We start from the raw sequence: 21,900 nt of genomic DNA, 5'->3' as shown, positions 1-21,900 counted from the left end.
GTCTTGCTAGGAACTTCCTAACATCCTTCGTCCTTCTGTGTTTATTTCCTGCCAGCTCTCTTCTGTATCCTGTCCAGTAAAGGCAAGGGTTAAAAGCGCTGAACCTTTCTGAAAATGACCAGATAGCCTAGGGCTGGACAATAAAACAATAACAAAAAATATCATGATATAATTTCTTTCAATAATACAACAAATATTCAATAAATGTTTGACTCTATTCACTTGAATTTTTTTTAAGATATTAATTTTGTTGAGGGGGAAAAATGACTAACAAAGCTTTTATTTAATTGTACTCATGTATATTTATTATTGTTTTGAATGTTCTACTTCAGATTTGTGTTTGGCCTCAAGTGTTGACCATAAAGCCATAAACCACAATTAACCATCAGGTTTCTTCAACTTTCACTCAGGAACAAAAATCAGCCTTTAAACTCGAAAGAAATAACAATTTGATACTTATGATAAGTATCGATATCAAAAGATATGAAACTTTTTATCATGAGCTCATTTTTGGCCAGCCCTAAGAGCCTTAAAATTACTTTTACAATACCAGTACCCTTAAAGTGATGCAGATACCAAATGAGTACTTCATTTGATATGTTGCATAAAATGTCACCTGTTGAAGCCATAGTAGTTGATTGGTAGCTTGTAATTATTTTTTATTGTTATGGACAAGCAAGGTAATCTATTTTATTTTTCTTATTTCAAATAACTGCTACATAAAAAGTATTGGGAAATTGCGTCACATCGGTCCTCATCCTAATTAGGTCGTCCTCACTGGTAGTATTGGCCTATGAGGGAAAGACTACAGCTTAGGAGTTATTTTATATTTATTTTAAATGAGAGAGGAGGAGTGAAATAGTTTAGTGACCAAATAATTTGTGGGAAACGTATTTAAGGTATTTTTTTGAAAGTAAACAACGGAAGATTATTTTATTAACTTTAGATCAATCAACTGAATTGAAAGATCTCTACGAACTCTTTTTCCTTTATTGGTGAGTCGCAAACCTCTGAAAAGAAGACAGCCTCAAGTAGAAAACGAAAAAAGCAGTCTGTTTAAACAAGTCACTAAAGACCCACAGAGTAAAGACAAGCTGTACGTCCAGCCAACCAAACCAACTACACCTGAAGCAGCTGCAGCCAGAGGCTCTGAGAGTAAAATCAGCTGATCGCCACAAAAGCCTTTAATTGATGTGATGGAACGCAGCGATCGATCAGTGACAGGTGATGTGAACAGCAAATAAAAATGTACAGAGAAGTGTTAAATGATCCTTTATCCCATTGTATGAAAACCACTCCATGCCTGATTTGCTGTTGTGAATTGTGAGTTCACTCCAGATTAGAGACTTTTCTTATCTACTAGATATCAGAACAATGCAGCAAGTGTTCAGTGTGCTCTCAGCCTGCAGAACCCCAAAAATCAGACGAGACAAAGCTTGATGGTCATAAGGAAAGCATTTAATCAGCAGGATTTTAGACCCAAATACACAGTCCAGCTGTAACTCATACAATGTATGCACACAAATGTCTCAAAATAGTAACACATGGGTCTGTCGCCACTTAAACAAAGAGCAAATTAAATTATTCTTCAGCCACACATGTCAATTCATGCCTGACATATTGTTTGCCTTACAGGCTCATTCATATTGAGTTCATCAATTTGGAATTTGAGGTTGATCCCAATGCTGATTGAGCTGTTTTGAGTCATCATGCAGCTTTCTAGTTTTAATGTACAGTATAATTCGCTGACAGGACAGCAAACTGCATTCACTAGCTAGACTACACATGCACCTTTTGCTATCACAGTACATCATGCATTCAGCTGTTTAATTGAGCCCCGGGAGACAAAACCATAGCCTCAGCTGAGGTACACAATCTGATGTTTTAAGGGTGTTTTTTAAAAAGCATGGCAAACACATGTTTAAAATAACACAAAACCATGTTGAAACACTTGCACTTGCTGAGTTTTAGATGAACTAAACCCACTTTTTTGACCAATAACCTGCCTTGTGCCCACCTTTTTTGGTCCCTCACACACGGCCTAGTGAAACATTGGGAGTGATACTCGGGAGGTTTATGTTTCAGTCATTCTTGCCTTTAAATCATGACAAGATTTACCACAAAATAAAGTATGAATAAAGTAACATCCATGCAGGTTCATGTCCAGTTTTCATTCCAAAATTCAATAATAAGTGCAGATTCTTTACTTAAGTGACAATTTACACACTGAATTTGTGGTCATGTCTTGTGCACACACTGTATTTTACAGCCATGTCATAGCAGTAGTTTTTCTTATATGTTTAGAGTGCATAGACAATCTGAACAACCTCACTTACATTCTTCATTGTTAGTAACAGGAAACCACACACAAACAAAGAAAACTATTATAACCCCCCCCCCTTTAGTGATAAGTGTCCCAAAAATACTGACCGAGGCACTGTGAAGAAAGACAATCGATATGAGACTCAACTGTGGGCAGCAGGCCTTGAAGAGAGGTGTTTTTCTTTCATATTTAGAGTTGTGGGAGGAAAACATTTTTCACTGAATGTGCAGACACAAGATTTGTAATAACATTTTTTCCAGACACAGTGATCTACATGTTTTTTGTTTTTACTTAATTCATCTGAGCTATCCGTAACAGCTATTCAATAACGATTCAAATGTAATCACCTTAAGAATTCATCTTCACGTAAAGGACAACAGACAGGAGACATTGCCTGTCTCATATTAAATAAATATACTGAATAAACTCAGTGCATTTGCTGCCTTAGAGTTTTCTTCAATATATATATATATTTTGTTTTACAATAGTGGGGTAGATTTCTGAAAAAAAGAAAAAAAAACTGAGAAAAAAGTGTGAGCTATAGGCCTACAGAACTGCTACATATAGAAAGTTCTTTCAGTGAACATAAATTGTTGGATGCAGCCCCTAAAATGCTCAGTTTGTTCATATTCATTTTCAACCCTGCAGTGCTTACATCTGCTTTCCCAAGCTTGTGTCTATTGTAATATGTGTTGCTAGGGCTTCATAAAAAGAAAACAAAACCATGACAAAACAATTCCACCAAGTCCATTTAGTGGCTGCACTAAGCTAAACGGCTGCTGGCCAGAGCTTAACATTCAAGCTTAACAACTCTCAGCAAGAAAGCAAATAAGCATGTTTAATATATATAGGAATATGTCACCTTGCTATGACATGTTTTGGAAGTGTGTGAAGCAAAATTACTTGATTTTGTAGGTATTTTCTAGTAAAAAGTAACTCGTTACCTAGCTAGTTACTTTAAAAGGCAGTGTGACAAAGTACAGTCATTCGTGACTTAATAAAAGTTGCTTTCCATAAACTAACTAATAATCTGACCAATCACGATGATTGCACGGATGCTGGTAAACACACTGCAAGCTTACCATCAGTCCAACAGGAAAGAGCTGTCGGTTCCTGACATTTTCTTTTCCATTCTGATCATGTGACTTAATTTGCGGGATTCACATGGACTAGCAATAAACCTACAAACTAAGTTTAGTCAGTTTGTTAGATTTAAAGCACCTCCTGTTCCATGGCTAATGTGCTTAAAGGGTACTTTCAAGGGAAAACAAAACCTAGTGGTTCACTCTTCTGAATAAAAGCTAGCAACAAAATCAAGCCATGCTGAAAACGTAACACAATAACCAAGGCTAAAGAACAAATAAGAACAAATTAAATAAAAAGGAGCTGACCAAGTCACTTCTCATTCAAGGCTTCTTCTCTTCTTCCTCTGCTTCTATTTCTATGTTCTCCAGCAGAGTGTGCTTCTCCTCCTCCGGCATTAGAGTGACAGGGTTTAGGTGAAAAATGTGCCTGTAAAAAACACAAAACTAAATTAATATAATAAAAGATAATCAGGTAAGTCAGCTGGGGCCTGTACCAAGAAGCAAGTTCAACATACCCTAGATATCTTTTTGTTATCCTTCCCTAACTAACAATCGGGATTAGCGTTACGACGGAGCTGGTTATCAGCTCAGTAAATCACCGTAAAAGACGCGGTGTTAGCAGCACATGACCAATCGCAGACAAGAACAAGTCTACTGGCAGCAGAGCAACATATTTTACAAATGAAGACCAAACTGTCATATTAGACAAACAGACACCGTCTAAGTAACACAGCTGCAGCTGACACATGCAGGAAGACAGTGTGAATGCCTTAATGAACAGGAGTGGTCTATAATAATGTGTTGATTTGATGTGTTCTTATGGTGTCTTTGAAAATATCAGCTTTCTTCTTTCAGCTCAGCTGTGTGTCGTGGTTTTGATATTAAAAGCCTCAGCCACTAAATAAGTGGTTGTTCCAACTGACTTAAGAATTTCTGGTCACTTTAAAAATCAGATTAATTTATTTAGCGCACTCAATTGTTCCAAACGTTGTTCTAAAATAACTTCATGAAGCAACGAAACAAAAAACTTATTCATGCCATAAAATGTGCTCAGGAAGTGGTCAAAAAGACTGAATCTCAACATTTAGGCTACTGAAAACTTCCTGCACATTAACTTCACCCACATCGCAAAAGGTGGGGCGCTACATGACCAGTATAATACAAGACAGCTACTAAACTAAAATAAATTCATATTAAAGTTAATTTCAATAGGTCTACCAATCAATACGCTCATAATATTCAGCCTCACATAAGAAAAATCAAACCCATTCATTTCAATGGTTGCAACAGGCTGTGTGACTTGAACGGACTTGGGAGCAACAAAAATTTAAAACACATTTCAAAGCGGTAAGTAGGCTTACTGTCACATCTTAAAAACCTACAAGTATTAGCCTACAAGGCTTTAGTAGCCTACTTTAATCAGTGTCTTTAGAATGATATTGCTATACCTAAGTTTCCGCATCACTGCAGCAAACATAAAATAGTAAAACAGTCTGTGGGATCTACGGGTGATGTCATTTTCTAAGAGATCTGATTGGTCTCTTATCTGGAACATAACCTGCTCCGGAGCAGGTTAGCCGTTAAGCATAAGTTACCATGGAGATCTACCCTGTTAACCCCGAAATTACCTCGAGAAGCTCAAATCCTGCTACGTGGTACAGGCCCCAGGTCAATGATGGCATGGTAAAGTGCTTGCCTCTAGATGTTCCAGCACATTATTTATTGACTCATAAACCCCATTAAACAAACTCACTTGTGTTCACAAGTTGGGAAAAACATGTCCAAGATCTTGACGATGATCGCTGATCCGACAACGCCGATCACCACCACCCACATGACCAGGAAGAAAAGAGGCAGTGACTCGGAGCTGAAGCGCTTCAGACGCTCCCTCACTTCCTCCACCCACTGACACATGGCCTGAGGAGAGGACGGACATGAACACATGAACATTTCCTGCAGGTACAAGGCACCACTGGTAATACATATTACAGAAGGGTTTTCTGAGCTTTATAGGGAGATCTTATGTCAAACTGCATGAATTGCAAAAGTAAATTATGGAAATGTTCAATATCCTAAGAAGGAAACCTCTCTTTTAACTCACCATACACCATCTGGTCAGAGTCCTGGATTTGAATAAGTCGGTGGATATTTCTGCACAGAAGCGCATGTTTTAATGTGTTACTGCGCGTTGGATTAATTGTGCAAATGTTGCTCTGGCTCTACATGATCAGTGCTTTGGTGATCCATTTGATGTGCATTTCGAGTTTCGGCATGTGACAAGGAGAAAGCTGATAGAGGTGCAGACAATTACTTTGGATGGATGTAAATAGGAAACCATCTATACATACAGCAGGTGTGACCAGGACATAATATTGTTTTACTGCAACATGTGTTCGGTCTATAACTAAGCTCCCAAATGTTAATATAGCCCCCAATGATAGCGTCCCAAAATTTTCTCAAGTTTGCATAACTTTAAAATCTCTTTCTTCATCACACCTGAACCTGGCTCACAATATCTTCTTTAACAATCAGTGCATCCCTACGAATGACTTTCCCTTCCGTGTTTATTTCTAGAGACCGCCAACAGTCCAACTTTCCTCCTGAAATGGCTAGACCTCTGAGGCAGCACATACCGTTCATCAGCTACCATTTCTTCAACAATCAGACTTGGCTTACAGAGTAAGATGATATCAGTTCTTTGGGCGGTGATTCCATCTGAATCCGATCCGGCTGGCTTGGTTCTCTGTCATCAAATTCATCATCATATCTGACATCATACAGCAGGTCGGGGTCCATACGCAGCGGAGTCTCCGGGAGCTTTCCAGGGGCTGCAATCTCCTCCTGGGTGGTCTCTGTGTGCTTCAGGGGGTACTGGCTAGTAGTATGGGAGATCAGCTGTTCTTCATCTGATTAATAAGAATACACATTTCATTGGATTGCTATAGAGAATGCGTAATAATAATAATTATAATTAAGGTCAGAAAAGGCATGCATGTTTTCATACCTTTTGTGGGATTTGGTGGATCTGTGACAACCACATCGTTCTCCCTGGGAACCCTGAAGATCTCACTGTGTCCAATGGGGTAGATGTTGGTAAACTGAGCCAGCTTCTGGAAATCTGGGCTCATGAGTATTTTCACCTCACACATGTCGGGCTGCTGGACCTAAAGGATAAAAACCCAAAAGGTGTCAAATTATTGCCTTGCATTTTTGCATTTACAAAACTTCTTCATGTTACAATTCATTAACACGGGGGGAAAAAAGATGGAGTGTCATTATTCTTAGAAAATACTGAATATTATTGGTTATACGTTTTGAGGTATTCCTCGAAAATAACAAAACAAGGTTCTGTGGGTATTTCTCCCTAATGTACATGGTCAAGGTTTCAACATTTTTCCTTAAGGAAAACAAATGGGTGCAGTTTCAAAACATATGTGCAACATTTCTAACTTATTTTTTACATCTGGACAGACTTGTGTCATGTTTCACTAAATTTTAATTTACCATAAGATTTGTAAGACATAAAAGATTCCTAAGAGATATTTACCTCTTTGCCCTCCATCTCTATTACTTCACTGAACACCTGCAGAGCCACCACCTCCTCTGAGTCGCTGTAGAGCCGGTTCTGGCTAACCATCACCCGGGTGACAGTAGACACCAAGTCCCCAGATTCAAAGTCACTGCTTCCATTGATGCGGTCTACTGGAAAAATACAATTCAGTGGATTTACTTATGACATCGCATATATAATAATAATATAATACATTTTATTTATAGAGCACTTATCAAAACTACCTCTATCAAAGTACCTCACAGAGAGAAATGACAATTTAAAAAAAAAAATAACATAAGAAATAATAAAATAAAACATTCAAATATGCAGGATAAAAGAAGAAGAAAGAAACAAGAATAATAACACTATAATAAATAGGCAGCTCTGATAATATCAGGATATGCTTTCGGATAATAGTGCATTTTTAGAAGACACTTAAAATAAAACAATGACTCAGACAGCCTAATTTCCTCAGGCAGGTTGTTCCAGTGCCTCAGGGCCCTGACAGCAAAAGCTCTGTCCCCTTTAGTTTTCAGCCTGGATCTCAAACTACACAAAGCCTTATCAGGAATTAAAAGATCCAAAATGTAATCTGTAGCCAGGTCATAGAGAGCCAATAATCTATAGCATCTTAAAATCAATCCTTAAAAAAAAAAAAAACAGGGATCCAATGTAAAGAGGCCAACGCAGGTGTGGTGTGATCGTACCTCTTGGTTCTGCTTAAAAGCCAAGCAGCTGAGTTCCGCACACTCTGTAGTTGTTTCAAGGCTTTTCAATTTAAACAAGAGTAATAATGTAACTTTCAGTGATGGGACTTAAATATCCTACAGAAGTAGTTAATGAATCCATCAATTAAACAGTAATTTTATTTATAGATTTTGAATTTAACATCAAGTCGTTTATAAGTTTGACAGTTGAAGGTGTCCTTGTGAAAGCACACATCTTGTTTGATAAAGATGTGCTGTGGCAAAAAAAACTAAGGAGAAATAGAAAAAATGACTCATCTCCTATTGGAGAGTTAATGGGTACATTCTTCTGGTTTGTGTTATAACTGTTTAGTACTTGGATGTGTGATGTGAGGAAAACTCACACAGAAGTGCTTGACAGTTGAACCTGGTGACCCCTGACAGCTCTACTGGGATGTCATTGACCAGCACCTGCTCTTCTCCCACCGATATGTTTAAATTGATCTGAAAAAAGAAATACGAAGGTTAAGGCTTGGCTGGTCGCATTTCGCGTTTTATACAAACAGACCCGCCTCTGTAACTTCGCTTGGTAAATTGGCTTGGAAATCACTGTTTACCTGCAAGTTGTTGGAATCCTGTAACTGTGTGTCCGCCAATGTCCCTGCTGTCACGTTAATCAGGATGTTTTCCTATGGAGATAGATAATTTGAAAGAAAAGGAAAAGAAAACACACATAGACGTGAGGTTTAACACCACAATGTCTGCCAGCCAGGGTATTTCTAACGCTGGACGACCAGTAAGCTAACGCTGTATGCTAACATCAACATCGTCAAGCGCATTAGCTTATTAATATTTGCTGCTGCTGACATTTACCGCTTTGGGTCTTACCGTATTCAGTTGCCTAGGCGGCGACTCTGTGCACGTTACTGTGGCAAAAAGAAGAACTATAACACTAACTGCTAACCCTGTCATTTCCATTTTGTGTTGACTAATCTTAGCAGCAGCAAGACAGCTAAAACAAACACATTGAGGAAGAAGACATATGTGCTGCGCACGCGCAGGGAATTCCCAAACACTCGTCGCGAGATTTGGAACTTCAGCATGGCGGTTCTCCTTGAAACGACGCTGGGCGATATTGTTATTGATTTGTTTACAGAAGAACGGCCTAAAAGTAAGGAAATAAAGTAATTTCCAAATAACGGCAGCTAATTTCGTGAAGTGGTTGCTGGTTGAGTAAACTATGGACCAGATGAATTACAAAATAACTGGATGCTAGCTAAGGCTATGTTAGCTTGCTTGCATCCTTTTCATTTGTTTATTTAACATTAGCAAACAGTTCATGATAATTCAGTAATGGCAAGAAAACTGGAATAAATTAATCCACATTATTTTTAGCCATACGTTCTTAACGATGTTTAGATGCTAAGAGTTAAGTGTCGTTAAGGATTTGGAATATTGAGTGTCCGTTGTACTCTAACCTAACGTTATGCTCTTTTCTTTTGAAGCTTGCCTCAACTTTCTGAAATTATGCAAGATAAAGCACTACAACTACTGCCTCATCCACAATGTTCAGGTAAACCTAAATGTTCCCTTGAACATGTCTGTAACAGAACTATAAATCCATCTCAAATATTTTCAGTTGAACCAAAGCGCAAACTTATCCATTTGAAAAGTTCAACACAGACATTTCAGGCTACTGTTCTTATATGGACTACATTATCAAAGTTACGTTACTTTTTGAGCTCATGCGCAGGTGTCCTGGGCTTCTGAACAAGCCCCAAAAGCCACCGCTTCACAAGTGACAGGTTGCTCAGTGAAGTCTGTGGGTTCCTGAAAGGGACAACTTACAGAATGCAGAGAGGATAGTTTGAAGGGTGTAGATAGATTATTGCATTCGGTTCCTGTAGCAAGTCAATGTGGCAGGTTTTGTAGAATCTAAAAATACTATAAACAATATTATAATGGAAATGGGAATCTCACAAGCTTTACCATAAGTGCAAAACAAAGTAATTATCTTCAGGTGTAAACATAATGTCAAGGCAAACAAATATCCATATCTGCAAAGAAAGTTACATTTGGCCTGTGTGGAGGTTGCATAGGCTTTAAGCCCCTGGAACATGTTACACACAGCAGCAGACAGCATTGTCACAGAATGAACGCGGACGGTTTGGGCTGATCAGGTGCTCTTGAACACACTGAGCTCTTCTAATTTATCTGTCCAGCTTTGAGATCATGTCAGACGTGCTGCAACAATGTGTCTGTCTCCTCCTCAGAGAGACTTCATTGTGCAGACTGGAGATCCCACAGGGACAGGGCGTGGTGGAGAATCTGTCTATAGGTCAGTCATCTTCATCGCCGCTGTTGACAATTTTTTTTTACACCACTAGTTAAACACTTTGACAAATGTTCTCTTCTGTGTGCGATTAGCAAACTCTATGGGGACCAGGCCCGCTTTTTTGATGCAGAGAAAACGCCACGCATCAAACACAGGAAAAAGGGGACGGTGTCCATGGTGAACAATGGAAGTGATCAGCACGGTTCTCAGGTGAATAAGATGAACATTCACACTGTTGTTTGTCCTGCAAGTTGCAAAAATGTAGCAGAAACAAAAGAAAAGCATGTACTAGTTTGATGTTTTCACTTGATCAGTCAAATTTAAAAATAACTTTTTATAAATCAGCTGATTAATTGAAGAAACCCTGGACTACAGTTTCATATAGTAGTAAGTCTTGGATATGTCCAATACAGAATGTAGTATTTTTACGCCTTGTTACATCGAACCATGGACTTCCTGTCTGGTCTTACCAGTTTTGCTATTTTTGGTGTGATAGATGTTGTGACAAGTGGTGTACAGTGTTTTTGCTTTAATAGCATAAACCATGTCTAATTTACAGATCAAATGATCTGTGCAGGATGTGTTACATGATGAGCTTAATCTGTCATTCCTGCCCTCAGTTCCTTATTACCACGGGTGAGAACTTGGACTACCTGGATGGAGTCCATACTGTCTTTGGGGAAGTGACAGAAGGCATGGATGTCTTGACCAAAATCAATGAGACCTTTGTGGACAAGGACTTTGTCCCATTTCAGGATATCAGGTGAACTAAGAAAAAAACTGCCTATGTAGTAAGCAGCCTAAATTTTTACTGCATTTCATCAAGTCTGTACCAGTACTCTGCATAATCACAATACAATTGAATCCCATCTAATCTATATTCGAGCAAATGTGTTTTTGAAGCTCTATTTAAGTTTTCAAATGAAGGTTTGAATGTCTGTTGTTATTTTAGCAATCCTAAAAAAAACACCTCAATTTGAATAGTGATTTGTTGGATTAAATAAGATCTTCTTTTTGTTAATTAAAGGTATAATGAGTAGGATGATTCTGCGCAGCCCTAGCCTGTCTATCCAAAAAACATCAGATAAACATGGCATAAAGTTTTTATCATGAGATGAAAATGTCCTTTCGCTGCAGGATAAACCACACAGTGATCCTGGATGACCCTTTTGATGACCCTCCTGACTTGCCAGTGCCTGATCGATCACCTGAACCTACCAAAGAGCAGCTAGATGTGAGTGCAGTGCTGCTGTTGATTCATTTTTTCCCTCTCAGGCAAAAACATAAAGCTGAAACTGACACTTCAGATCACCCATGCTTGGCGAACCTTATTTGAACAAATAAACACGAAAAATGTATACAGTATATGTGAAAACAATATAAACTGACTACGGTTCATGTGCAGAGTGGCCGAATCGGAGCCGATGAAGCGATCGACGATATGGATGGGAAAGGAGCTGAGGAGTTGGAGGAGAGGTTGAAGGAGAAAGAAGCCAAGACTCAGGCCATCCTACTGGAAATGGTGAGAAGCAGAAATCTTCTCTCAGCCTTCAACTGAAGATACCAAAGATGTAGATATCCTTCCACTCTTCTTTCTTTTATTCCTCCAGGTGGGTGACCTCCCTGACGCAGACATGAAGCCTCCAGAGAACGTGTTGTTTGTGTGCAAACTGAACCCAGTAACCACAGACGAGGACCTGGAAATCATCTTTTCTCGCTTTGGGTCCATAAAAAGGTGACGCCAACCTCCAAATTCTACAAAATTTAGAATTTCTAAAGAAAATATTTATGTGATTTGTGCTTACCTCCTAAAATATTTCTCATGTTACTCTGTTGTGTGTAGCTGTGAGATCATCAGAGACTGGAAAACTGGAGATTCCCTCTGTTACGCTTTTATCGAGTTCGACAAGGTGAGTGTTTTAAGTGTCTCCTTGAGATACAAAATCTAAATTGTATATGTGCATAGGTACTACACAAAGTATGTGAGGCTTATTCACTTTCTTTCTGAGAGTGAGGTGAGAAGATTAATATTCATTTAATTACTGCGTGTCAAGTATGAACCTTGAGTCCGAATGTGATTAGCCCAGCTTAGCATAAAGACTGTGAATGGGGGAAGCAGATCACCTGCGTGTATTGTCAACGTGTTTCTGTTAGATCTGTATAAAAATGTAAAAGCAACAGTTTGTGATTTTGTGCTTATTCCCTTTATTTCAAACTGTTGAACTAGGGTAACTTTACAAGATGCTAATAAATTTACAATACATCATCCTACCGGTAATGATGTATTTTTAGAAATACATACATTCTGAAGTAATCATTTAAAAGTGTAGTGTTCTGTGGGTTTTTTTTATAATGTGTTACGTGAAAACGGAAGCAGTTTCCCAGCTCAGGGAAGGACCCCTTTAAAGTCTGCTGTCCAAAACTGGTATATGTTATAATGGATTAACAAGCCTGTCACATTGTTGAGACTCCTCCCCTAAATGTCTTCTAGTGAGCATTTAATTGACATCCACAACAGGCCTCAGTAACCCACAATCCATTGTGCACATGGGAGTTTCTTGTTTAATGGTGTGTTTAAGTGGTCCTACATTGTATCTATTGAAAGTGACAGATAAAAACCCCATCAGGATGTGATCTCAGTCACGAACTCCACTGTTGGAGTTTTCTAGCAATCATTACGTGCAGAATTATGACAGAGAATCAGAGTATAGAGAAATTAACCTGGTACATAGCTAACTAGCGGTCCTTCGTTGAAATAAAATGTTAACTTGTAAACCTGGGAGTTTGCCCCAATTTATGTATTTAGCACTCCCCCTGTGGTAAATGTGTGTTTACGCCTTTGAGTTAATGATGAACATTTTCATTAGTTTTGTCAGTGGATTAAACTGGTTATGGTGAATCTTCTGTAGGCGGACTGCAGGATTTGCCGCTGGCCCTCAGTCCTCTGAACACCTTCGACAATGGACTGTAAATAGAAGGAGACAACACCTGTAGCCAAAATCTTAAGAATCAGTGCCTTATCAAACCATTCACTGAGCCCTCGTGCTCTGGGGATTTGGGCATTGTCATCCTGTAAGAAAACACTCCAATCATTCCTCTGTGGGCATATGTTGACAGATATATTTGAAATGATAACAAGGACAGTCAAAACATCAAGTCAGTGTATTTTGCCTGTTTAGTTACCTGGTTAATTAACTGGTGATGGCGTATAGATAAGATGCTTGCCTTTGTTGTGGGAGACCTGTGTTCGATTCCCACTGTGAGACATCCACCGTTGTGTCCCTGAGCAAGACACTTAACCCCTCGTTGCTCCAGAGGCGTGCGACCTCTGACATGTATAGCAATTGTAAGTCGCTTTGGATAAAAGCGTCAGCTAAATGAATAAATGTAAATGTAAATAGTGCTGGTGAAGTGCAATGAATATTTAAACCATTAGAGGGTGCTGGGCAGTTAGATTGTGTGTTTTCACTCAGACTTCTACCAGTGACATCCAGATATGTGATAAAATCATGTTATGAAATATAATTAATTGTCCTTGCTACAAAAGTTGTCATTATGAGTATGAAGATAAAGGGACCCTAGGGGGTATATTTAATTCAAATACTCCCGCTGTGGACAGATCCCTTTTTACAGTATGTACTTCTTAAACTCTGGTTGTGCATACCAGATGCCCTTCCATCACTGTTAAATTTCTGAGCATCTGGTTGAAGCAGTGGTCTGGCACTTTACAGCAAACTTCTCTATAAACACAGTCAATGAAAGCCTTTGTTGTTGTTAGATATCTGATACAAAGTGAAGGATCATTTTTTGGAAATTATTCATTCTATATCCTTCCAGTTGCTGTAATTCACTTGCAATGTTTTGCAACATTGTTTTTGGTTTTCCTGGTTTGGAGAGGAACCAGGGGTTTGGGGAGATAATAACTTCAAGAAAGTTTTTTTGTAGTGTACCAGATGTGTGAATCTTGAGATTTGTTTATGTAGTTGAAAGTTTTGACGTACTTAAACATAATGGCCATAAAGAATTAAGAGCTAATTGATTTATACAGATAGACAACCATAAACTGAGTCATTAAGTCATTTTTTCAGCAAATACTCCAAAGGTTCTCTGGTATCAGCATCTCCAGTGTAAGGGTTTCCTGTTTTTTCTCTGTTTTATGTGTAAACTGAATCTTTTGGAAAATTTGGAGTGTTGCTCTGACAAAACAAAACGCATTAAGACGTCACCTTGAAAATTGTAATTGACATTATTCGTTGTTTATATAATTCTGTCTCATTTGTATTCTGACTGTTGTAGAAAATAATGTGCAATTTAATCAGTTATGGAAATAATTTAGTTGGAAATTCATATTTTGAGTCAATTTATTTCCTAAACCAGCTGTATTGCTCTTCCTACCCTTTAGGGTAACCCCTTTAACAATTTAAGTTGTTAATTTGTTAATGACGTTATTAGATCTCCTGTTTTCTGCAGGACCTGGCATTTACTTCACACTACAGTTCTTGTCTTACCTCTTGGATGCTTTCTCTCTCCACAGGAAGAGGACTGTGAAAAGGCCTACTTCAAAATGGACAACGTACTCATAGATGATCGACGCATTCACGTAGACTTCAGCCAGTCAGTAGCAAAGATTAAATGGAAAGGGAAAGGTATTCATTCTGAATATTTCTCAAAATGAATACAGCTCTGACACTGTTTTGTAAGCAGAGACCTAACTCATGGCCTTGTCTGTTTTCTAGGTGGGAAGTATACTAAAGATGACTTCAAAGCCTATGAGAAGGATGTGGAGAGTCGATCCAAACTGGCTCTCAAGGATCAAGTAAAGCCTAAACAAGAGTATCCTTGTGTGTTAATAGGATGGGATTTCATTTCCACTTCATGTCATAACCAAGCAAGAAACACGCATCTGAAAAGTGAATGCAATGCTGCAGTGCCTTGAACCTGCATTTTTTTCTAATGGGGGGCAACTCCACTGGTATCGTATAGAAGTCTATGAGAAATGACCCTACTTCTCACCTGATTTATTACCTCAGTACACTTTCCTAATAAGTTTATGGTCTGAATTGCTAGTTTCAAATCTTCTTCAACACAGCATGATGTTCATTTTGTAATTTATGGTCATATTTAGAGGGAAATAGACAATAAAGCAATGCTTAGCCAACCTGTCAATCAGAGCAATGCACATCCCTGTTCAGCTCCACCCTGTTGTCCAAATGTGGTCTCTTCTGGTTCCAAACAAACAAGATGGTGACAGCCTAAATAACAACAGTAACAGGCTTCAAAACAGTAGTCCACAAACCAACGGGTGACGGGCGGCTACATCCACTTCTTTCATACAGTCTATGGTCATAACATACAAGTCTGTGGTATTTTACTGTACAACCACTGTTGTGGTGGCTTTTTCACAGTTTGATATGGTGAACCTTTCAGCACTGACATTTTCAACTTCCTGGAGATTTCCATAACTTTCCCAAAAGTTCCAAGTATGACCTGCTAATAGAGGAGGAAGAGGAGGTGTCGAGCCATCGCCACTCCGAGAAGAAACACAAAGAGAAGAAGCACCATCATTATTCAGATGATGAAGACAGCAGGAAGCCCAAAAAGTACAAGGTATTTCACTTCATGGTACCTTTCACATATTCCCTATACTCTTTAAATGTGTTAAGCCAACACTACCATATTGTAATATAATGTTATACTCTCCCTATGATAATTTAAACAGTTAATTTGTACTATAGTTCACATACCCAAGACACCTCCAGCTTCTATAGTCCATTCCTTCTGAACCGTGTGTTATGTGCAGTTTCTTTTTATTTCGGCTTTTACGGCAGTGAGGTGGTGTCATCTTGAAGCTACAGAGAAGCTGATATAGAATTCAAATTTTTCAAAATCTGTTAGGTAGGAATACATTTGATGTACTATGCAAATCATCACAAGTTACAAAGAAGAAAAAAACTCCACAGTTTATTCTGAACTTTCAAGTCCAGACTCCCACATTGTATGAGCATTTGAATATATGTAAATGAGTGCTACATTCTGATTGTCTCTGGAAATATTTGTAAAAATTATTCTGATTTTATGACGTAGAAAAAAACACAATGGCAGACGCTAATTGTTGCGTCTTTGCCATTAAATAAATGGCAACTGTAAATGGTGGTATCACATTCATACAACTCTTTTTTGGAATGTATGCTGAATATCAAATGTGTGTGTTTTTTTTTTTTTAAGTCACTTGTAATAGGTTCCTTGAATTATTTTATAAATTCAGCAAAATGTACAGGATTCACCTGTAACTGTCCTTGTACTGTTCAATTTTGCCAAAAGTCTCCAGGTCTACAATAGTGTCTTCACTCTAACTAGCTGACTAAAGAACTGTCAATCACACATCCAAGACAACACCTAGGGTTGAGCAATATTTCATGTTATGTTAGGCTTTCCCGGTCTGTGAGAAAACTTCACAAAACAACTGAACTTTTGAATCAGGAAAGAAAGATGTTACAGTTGAAGTACAGAAAAAAACAGGGAAGCAATTAATACGAGAGCCACAAACACTTTTACCTAACCTTGTTCACAGTAGAGATTTTTTCCAGTAAGCATGTTTACTAATTTATCTGGATTGTTGTTGAGTATCTCCCTCAGACCTGGAACAGTGCCTTATGTAAAGAAAGCTTCCAGATAACTCGGTAAACCTGATTCCTTGAACAGGCCCCTGCATGCCCCATGTTCACACATGGGCACACACACACATAGCCTCCACCTCGTAGTCTCAAGTACCTTTACCCAGAGTAAACAGTGAGTAGAAGTGGAAATGGCTATTAATTAACTGAAAGTTTTTAATACTTTGTTTTCCTTTTTCTTCGGCAACAATGTGTCTAAGTCTATAAATGCACTCATTCTGCAGCCCTCAGTAGACACCAATGTAATAATTAATTTCCACATAATTAGCTGGTAAATGTTTTACCCTCTTTAGCTAATGTACTATAATGGTGCTAATCCAATACTGACATGCAGAGAATCTGAGGCTTATAGTCAGCTGATCGGCTGTCGACATCCACATCCAGCCAATGAGAGCAGGCAGCTACTTTTTTATTGCAAGACACTTTTTACTCACCTCCAGCTCTCTGTAGCTGAGACCATCCCTGCTACCTGCCCGTGCTAATCCATTCTTTCACCCAGATTCTTTGTCTTTATAATTTCTATCTTTATAATAACAGACAACAGCTGTTTCGTGTGTAGGTTCGCATCATTTCCCGTTTCACATTTCACGTGTGTCTTCTTGACAAAACGTGTTTTGGAGACCAGCGTCGAGTGACACAGCTGCTCTCAGCTCCTGTAGTGAATCATGTTTTATGCATTTCACTGATCATTTACATAGTGTGAACACCACGACAACTTCAAGACTCCCATCACAAGATGGTGAGTTGTGTAGTGTGAACGGCACGGCCATCGGCTGATGCTGAAAGTTGTGTAGTCAGCACCAGGCATTAAGGAGTTACCTGGCTGGTGGCCAGGTAATTAACCAGGCAGATAACACTGACTTGATGTTTTGATTGTCCTTGTGGTCATTTCAAATATATCTGTCAACATATGCCCTACACACAGAGGAATGATTGGAGTGGTTTCTTACAGGATGACAATGCCCAAATCCCCAGAGCACGAGGGCTCAGTGAATGGTTTGATAAGGCACTGATTCTTAAGATCTTGGCAAAAACATGTCCCACTAAGAAAACTAAAATTAATAACATTTTCTTATTTAAAACAACCAGGGTTGTTGATCTGAGGGTCTTCTGCATAAATATTGTTTGTTTACATGTACTTATTTTAAAATTATAAATTGTCTGATTTTTTTGACAGCCCAGTACCCACAAAATCCATTGTTCTCAGACAAGAGATTTCATTTCAATTTGATAAAAAAAGGAGGAAAAAATGATTTTAAATGTATATTATGGAGGCCAGATGAAAGAGTAGAGTGGAAAAACCTAGAAGCAGTGGATTCAACACTTATTGCTCTTATTTTAGGCCAGAGGCAGCTAGCAACAGAGGAAAACAAGATGGCTCCTGGATGTCACTCTTGTATGTCATGTTAAAAAGTGTGTTTTTGTCACCACCGTCAGACGTCAACACTGTCAAGTTTTATGTCTGACGGTGGTAACACATAGGTTGACGGTGTTGACAAAAACACCCAAATCATACACAAAGGAGGCTTTAATACTATTTATGATCATAATAAATAGTAATGGCTTTTAATGTTTCATTGACCTCTATGTACACAATACATAATTTCCCCAATGACTAAAAACTGACATACAACACACTGCAAAAGAGAAGGACCAATTAATAGGCTACTACCACCACCATCAGCTCTGTGTCACCACCGTCGGATGGATCTTTCTGCGTTTTTAATTTACATGCTTACAATCTGTTCCTACAATGCAGTTGATTTATTAAATTTATGGTCACTATGAAAGGAATAGTTTTTTTGTATACTTAATGCTAATGATGAACGTTGCATGATGTATAAGTTTGTAAAAGAGTACATGAAATAGTGAACAAAAGTTAATATTCAACATTGAATAACATATAATGTACCTATGGTGTAGACACAATGATTTTAAAGCTCTAAATCATTATAAGACTAAATAAATAAGAGGCCAAACAGGCAAAACACATATTTTATGCCGCCCATAGGCTCTGTCATTGGTACACCTTCATATACAGTATAAGGCAATTCTTGGTCTGCTGCCATAATACCTATGTGTTCTTATTACACAGAAAAGTAATGTGCAACACTCTTTGTGTTCCCTGGACTACTTTCTGTGATAAATACCTGTACGAAAACTGGAAAAAGGCCATTTGTGTATACTGCACCCTCAGCATGGAATACGTTGCAAAAGGAATGAATGAATTATCTCAATAGGACACTCCTGGTTAAATAAAGGTTTTAATTATGGTTGTTTGTTCCTTAATTTGTCACCTGTCTATAATTTCATGAGATATCACACTTGACAATTTGTCATAATTATTACCTTTTAAAACCACCTTTTAAGCTTGTAGCATTACTGAGTTTCCATATAGTGACCAAAACCGTCTATAGCACTTGTTTTATTTAAAAATGGCAGTATTAAATGTAAATAGAGAACATAAATGCAAATACTTCCAATAGTTAGTCTTAAACAAAACCTTACTCGCCTATTTTTACAGATTTGTCTTTCAAATCAGCAGTTTTTACACTAATGTTTTCTCTGACATTTCTAGGACAGTGAAGATAGCCGGCGAGACAGAAAGACGGGACGCCAGCGCTCTCGATCCCGCTCAAGTTCCCGCTCTAAAGACCGGGACCACAAACACAGCAAGTCCCGGGTCAAACATGGGAAAGAGGGCCGTGATAAAAGCCACAGCCACAAGGACAGGAGCCGCAGCCGCTCCTCCAAGAAGTCCAAGGATAAAGACAGGAGTAGATACAGATGAGGGAGAGCAGTGAATGAAAGATGGTTCTCCTTACCTTTTATTGAATATATTTCTGTGACAGGAGAGTGAAGCCACATGAATTCACCATGAATTACATGGCATTTCAATATTTACAAGCCTAAACTCCTGGCTTCCTTTAAAATCACTTGACTTTGGCTTTAGGAAAAAATTCAACAATTATCAGGTCTTTGTCACATTGTCTTGAAGAACAAAATAGTTTAAGACTTTTTTTTTTTATGTCTATTAAAAAATTACCCAAAATGTCAAGGCTGTTTCATGGTTTTTTATCAGTTATTTATTTCAGTTCAGTTCCCTCTCTATTATTTACTTCCTCTGCACCTTCCCCTTACCGAACACATGTGGTAGATGATTAATATCTCACCTTTGACTTCAGTTTCTAAAAGCCTGAAAGTGTTTACATTCATTAAATGTAGGCATGGAAAATGACTGGGTGGAGTGTGTCACCACAGCACACGGAATTCACTGGTGTCTCCCTCCACCCACCTCATAGAGCTGGGGTGATACAATATCTCAACGTCTAATTGCATTAAACTGAAAGCTAACGTATGGTGCTGCAAGTTCAAGACAGACAGAGGAATGTTTTAGAGTGTGAGGCAGTAAAGAGAAAATGCAACAAAGTAATGAGATACGAACTTCAGTGTTCATGTCAACAAACAATTTTTTCAGTTACAGTCAAGTTCAAAGACATCCAAAGATGCAAACGTGTCAGACCATTACACGGAAATGCATAAAACATGACGCACTATGACATTATGAACCTATTTGTTGGCAGGATTAGTATATTTTCTATTAGGTATTATAGGACTGTAGATGCAAGAATTTACTTGAAATCTCTCTGATCATCAGCAAACCAAACCACAAACACATCAACACATCCATAGTCCCTTTACTCAACACGTAATTCGAAAGAAAGAGTCACCACACAATTTTTTGGTATTTCCCGAAAATACATAGTTGTTTTGTGGGTGGAGGAGAGGTGTGTGGTGAGCAGAAATGGAAATATGTCTTCCGGAGTGAAGCTCAATAAATTCTAGAGGGGTGAGTCTGTAAGAGCTGAAAGGTGACAGCACTGAGCAGTGTGGAAAAAAAGGCTTGCACAGCTTCACTCCCCCAGGTGGAACCACTGGTATAGACTTCCCCAGCCGCCTACGCAAACATGTAGCACACCTCATTGTGCTCTTTAAACTTCTCATTTGTATAGTGGCAAAAACAGAAGTTATCTCATTGCAGTTTTCATATACAGCAGGTCTACACTCACCTAAAGGATTATTAGGAGCACCATACTAATACTGTGTTTGACCCCCTTTCGCCTTCAGAACTGCCTTAATTCTACGTGGCATTGATTCAACAAGGTGGTGAAAGCATTCTTTAGAAATGTTGGCCCATATTGATAGGATAGCATCTTGCACTTGATGGAGATTTGTGGGATGCACATCCAGGGCACGAAGCTCCCGTTCCACCACATCCCAAAGATGCTCTATTGGGTTGAGATCTGGTGACTGTGGGGGCCATTTTAGTTCAGTGAACTCATTGTCATGTTCATGAAACCAATTTGAAATGATTGGAGCTTTGTGACATGGTGCATTATCCTGCTGGAAGTAGCCATCAGAGGATGGGTAAATGGTGGCCATAAAGGGATGGACATGGTCAGAAACAATGCTCAGGTAGGCCGTGGCATTTAAACGATGCCCAATTGGCACTAAGGGGCCTAAAGTGTGCCAAGAAAACATCCCCCACACCATTACACCACCACCACCAGCCTGCACAGTGGTAACAAGGCATGATGGATCCATGTTCTCATTCTGTTTACGCCAAATTCTGACTCTACCATCTGAATGTCTCAACAGAAATCGAGACTCATCAGAGCAGGCAACATTTTTCCAGTCTTCAACTGTCCAATTTTGGTGAGCTCTTGCAAATTGTAGCCTCTTTTTCCTATTTGTAGTGGAGATGGGTGGTACCCGGTGGGGTCTTCTGCTGTTGTAGCCCATCCGCCTCAAGGTTGTGCGTGTTGTGGCTTCACAAATGTTTTGCTGCATACCTCTGTTGTAACGAGTGGTTATTTCAGTCAAAGTTGCTCTTCTATCAGCTCGAATCGGTCGGCCCATTCTCCTCTGACCTCTAGCATCAACGAGGCATTTTCGCCCACAGGACTGCCACATACTGGATGTTTTTCCCTTTTCACACCATTCTTTGTAAACCCTAGAAATGGTTGTGTGTGAAAATCCCAGTAACTGAGCAGATTGTGAAATACTCAGACCGGCCCGTCTGGCACCAACAACCATGCCACGCTCAAAATTGCTTAAATCACCTTTCTTTCCCATTCTGACATTTAGTTTGGAGTTCAGGAGACTGTCTTGACCAGGACCACACCCCTAAATGCATTGAAGCAACTGCCATGTGATTGGTTGATTAGATAATTGCATTAATGA

At 38.8% G+C, this 21,900-nt stretch overlaps 2 protein-coding genes across 3 annotated transcripts; one reads left to right on the top strand and one right to left on the bottom strand.

The window, feature by feature from the left end:
• Positions 1-1,436: 1,436 nt before the first annotated feature.
• ginm1 (glycoprotein integral membrane 1) lies at positions 1,437-8,697 on the bottom strand. 2 transcript variants are annotated; one of them, XM_046060552.1, is made up of 8 exons: positions 8,536-8,697; positions 8,265-8,336; positions 8,052-8,151; positions 6,956-7,107; positions 6,413-6,572; positions 6,085-6,314; positions 5,162-5,325; positions 1,437-3,835 (listed from the first exon to the last, which is right to left on the bottom strand). In XM_046060552.1, the coding sequence occupies exons 1-8, from the start codon at positions 8,623-8,625 to the stop codon at positions 3,730-3,732; spliced, it is 1,074 nt and encodes a 357-aa protein (XP_045916508.1). In that variant the 5' UTR covers positions 8,626-8,697; the 3' UTR covers positions 1,437-3,729. The 2 variants fall into 2 exon arrangements, with proteins under 2 accessions (XP_045916508.1, XP_045916507.1); XM_046060551.1 differs by having other exon boundaries at positions 6,956-7,110; positions 8,536-8,696.
• Positions 8,663-19,714, top strand: ppil4 (peptidylprolyl isomerase (cyclophilin)-like 4). Its single transcript, XM_046060550.1, has 13 exons — positions 8,663-8,818; positions 9,153-9,220; positions 9,921-9,985; positions 10,075-10,192; positions 10,603-10,745; positions 11,120-11,216; positions 11,388-11,504; positions 11,593-11,717; positions 11,826-11,892; positions 14,517-14,628; positions 14,719-14,815; positions 15,457-15,589; positions 19,235-19,714. The coding sequence occupies exons 1-13, from the start codon at positions 8,749-8,751 to the stop codon at positions 19,445-19,447; spliced, it is 1,425 nt and encodes a 474-aa protein (XP_045916506.1). The 5' UTR covers positions 8,663-8,748; the 3' UTR covers positions 19,448-19,714.
• Positions 19,715-21,900: the final 2,186 nt, after the last annotated feature.

Source organism: Micropterus dolomieu, linkage group LG10 (assembly GCF_021292245.1).
Source record: "Micropterus dolomieu isolate WLL.071019.BEF.003 ecotype Adirondacks linkage group LG10, ASM2129224v1, whole genome shotgun sequence".
NCBI classification, from domain to species: Eukaryota; Metazoa; Chordata; class Actinopteri; order Centrarchiformes; family Centrarchidae; genus Micropterus; species Micropterus dolomieu.
Note: the sequence above shows the minus strand (reverse complement) of the source record. Positions and strands in the feature narration are given on the sequence as shown.

What these genes read in the sequence shown, in the direction of transcription:
- ginm1 (XM_046060551.1), bottom strand. Translation starts at nt 8,625, where the DNA reads ATGGAAATGACAGGGTTAGCAGTTAGTGTTATAGTTCTTCTTTTTGCC. An exon ending in AGGATTCCAACAACTTGCAG is followed by an intron (nt 8,152 to 8,264) that starts GTAAACAGTGAT and finishes TTCTTTTTTCAG; the next exon opens with ATCAATTTAAACATATCGGT. An exon ending in CAACTGTCAAGCACTTCTGT is followed by an intron (nt 7,111 to 8,051) that starts GTGAGTTTTCCT and finishes GTATTTTTCCAG; the next exon opens with TAGACCGCATCAATGGAAGC.
- ppil4 (XM_046060550.1), top strand. Translation starts at nt 8,749, where the DNA reads ATGGCGGTTCTCCTTGAAACGACGCTGGGCGATATTGTTATTGATTTG. An exon ending in GGTGGAGAATCTGTCTATAG is followed by an intron (nt 9,986 to 10,074) that starts GTCAGTCATCTT and finishes GTGTGCGATTAG; the next exon opens with CAAACTCTATGGGGACCAGG. An exon ending in CTTTTATCGAGTTCGACAAG is followed by an intron (nt 11,893 to 14,516) that starts GTGAGTGTTTTA and finishes CTCTCTCCACAG; the next exon opens with GAAGAGGACTGTGAAAAGGC.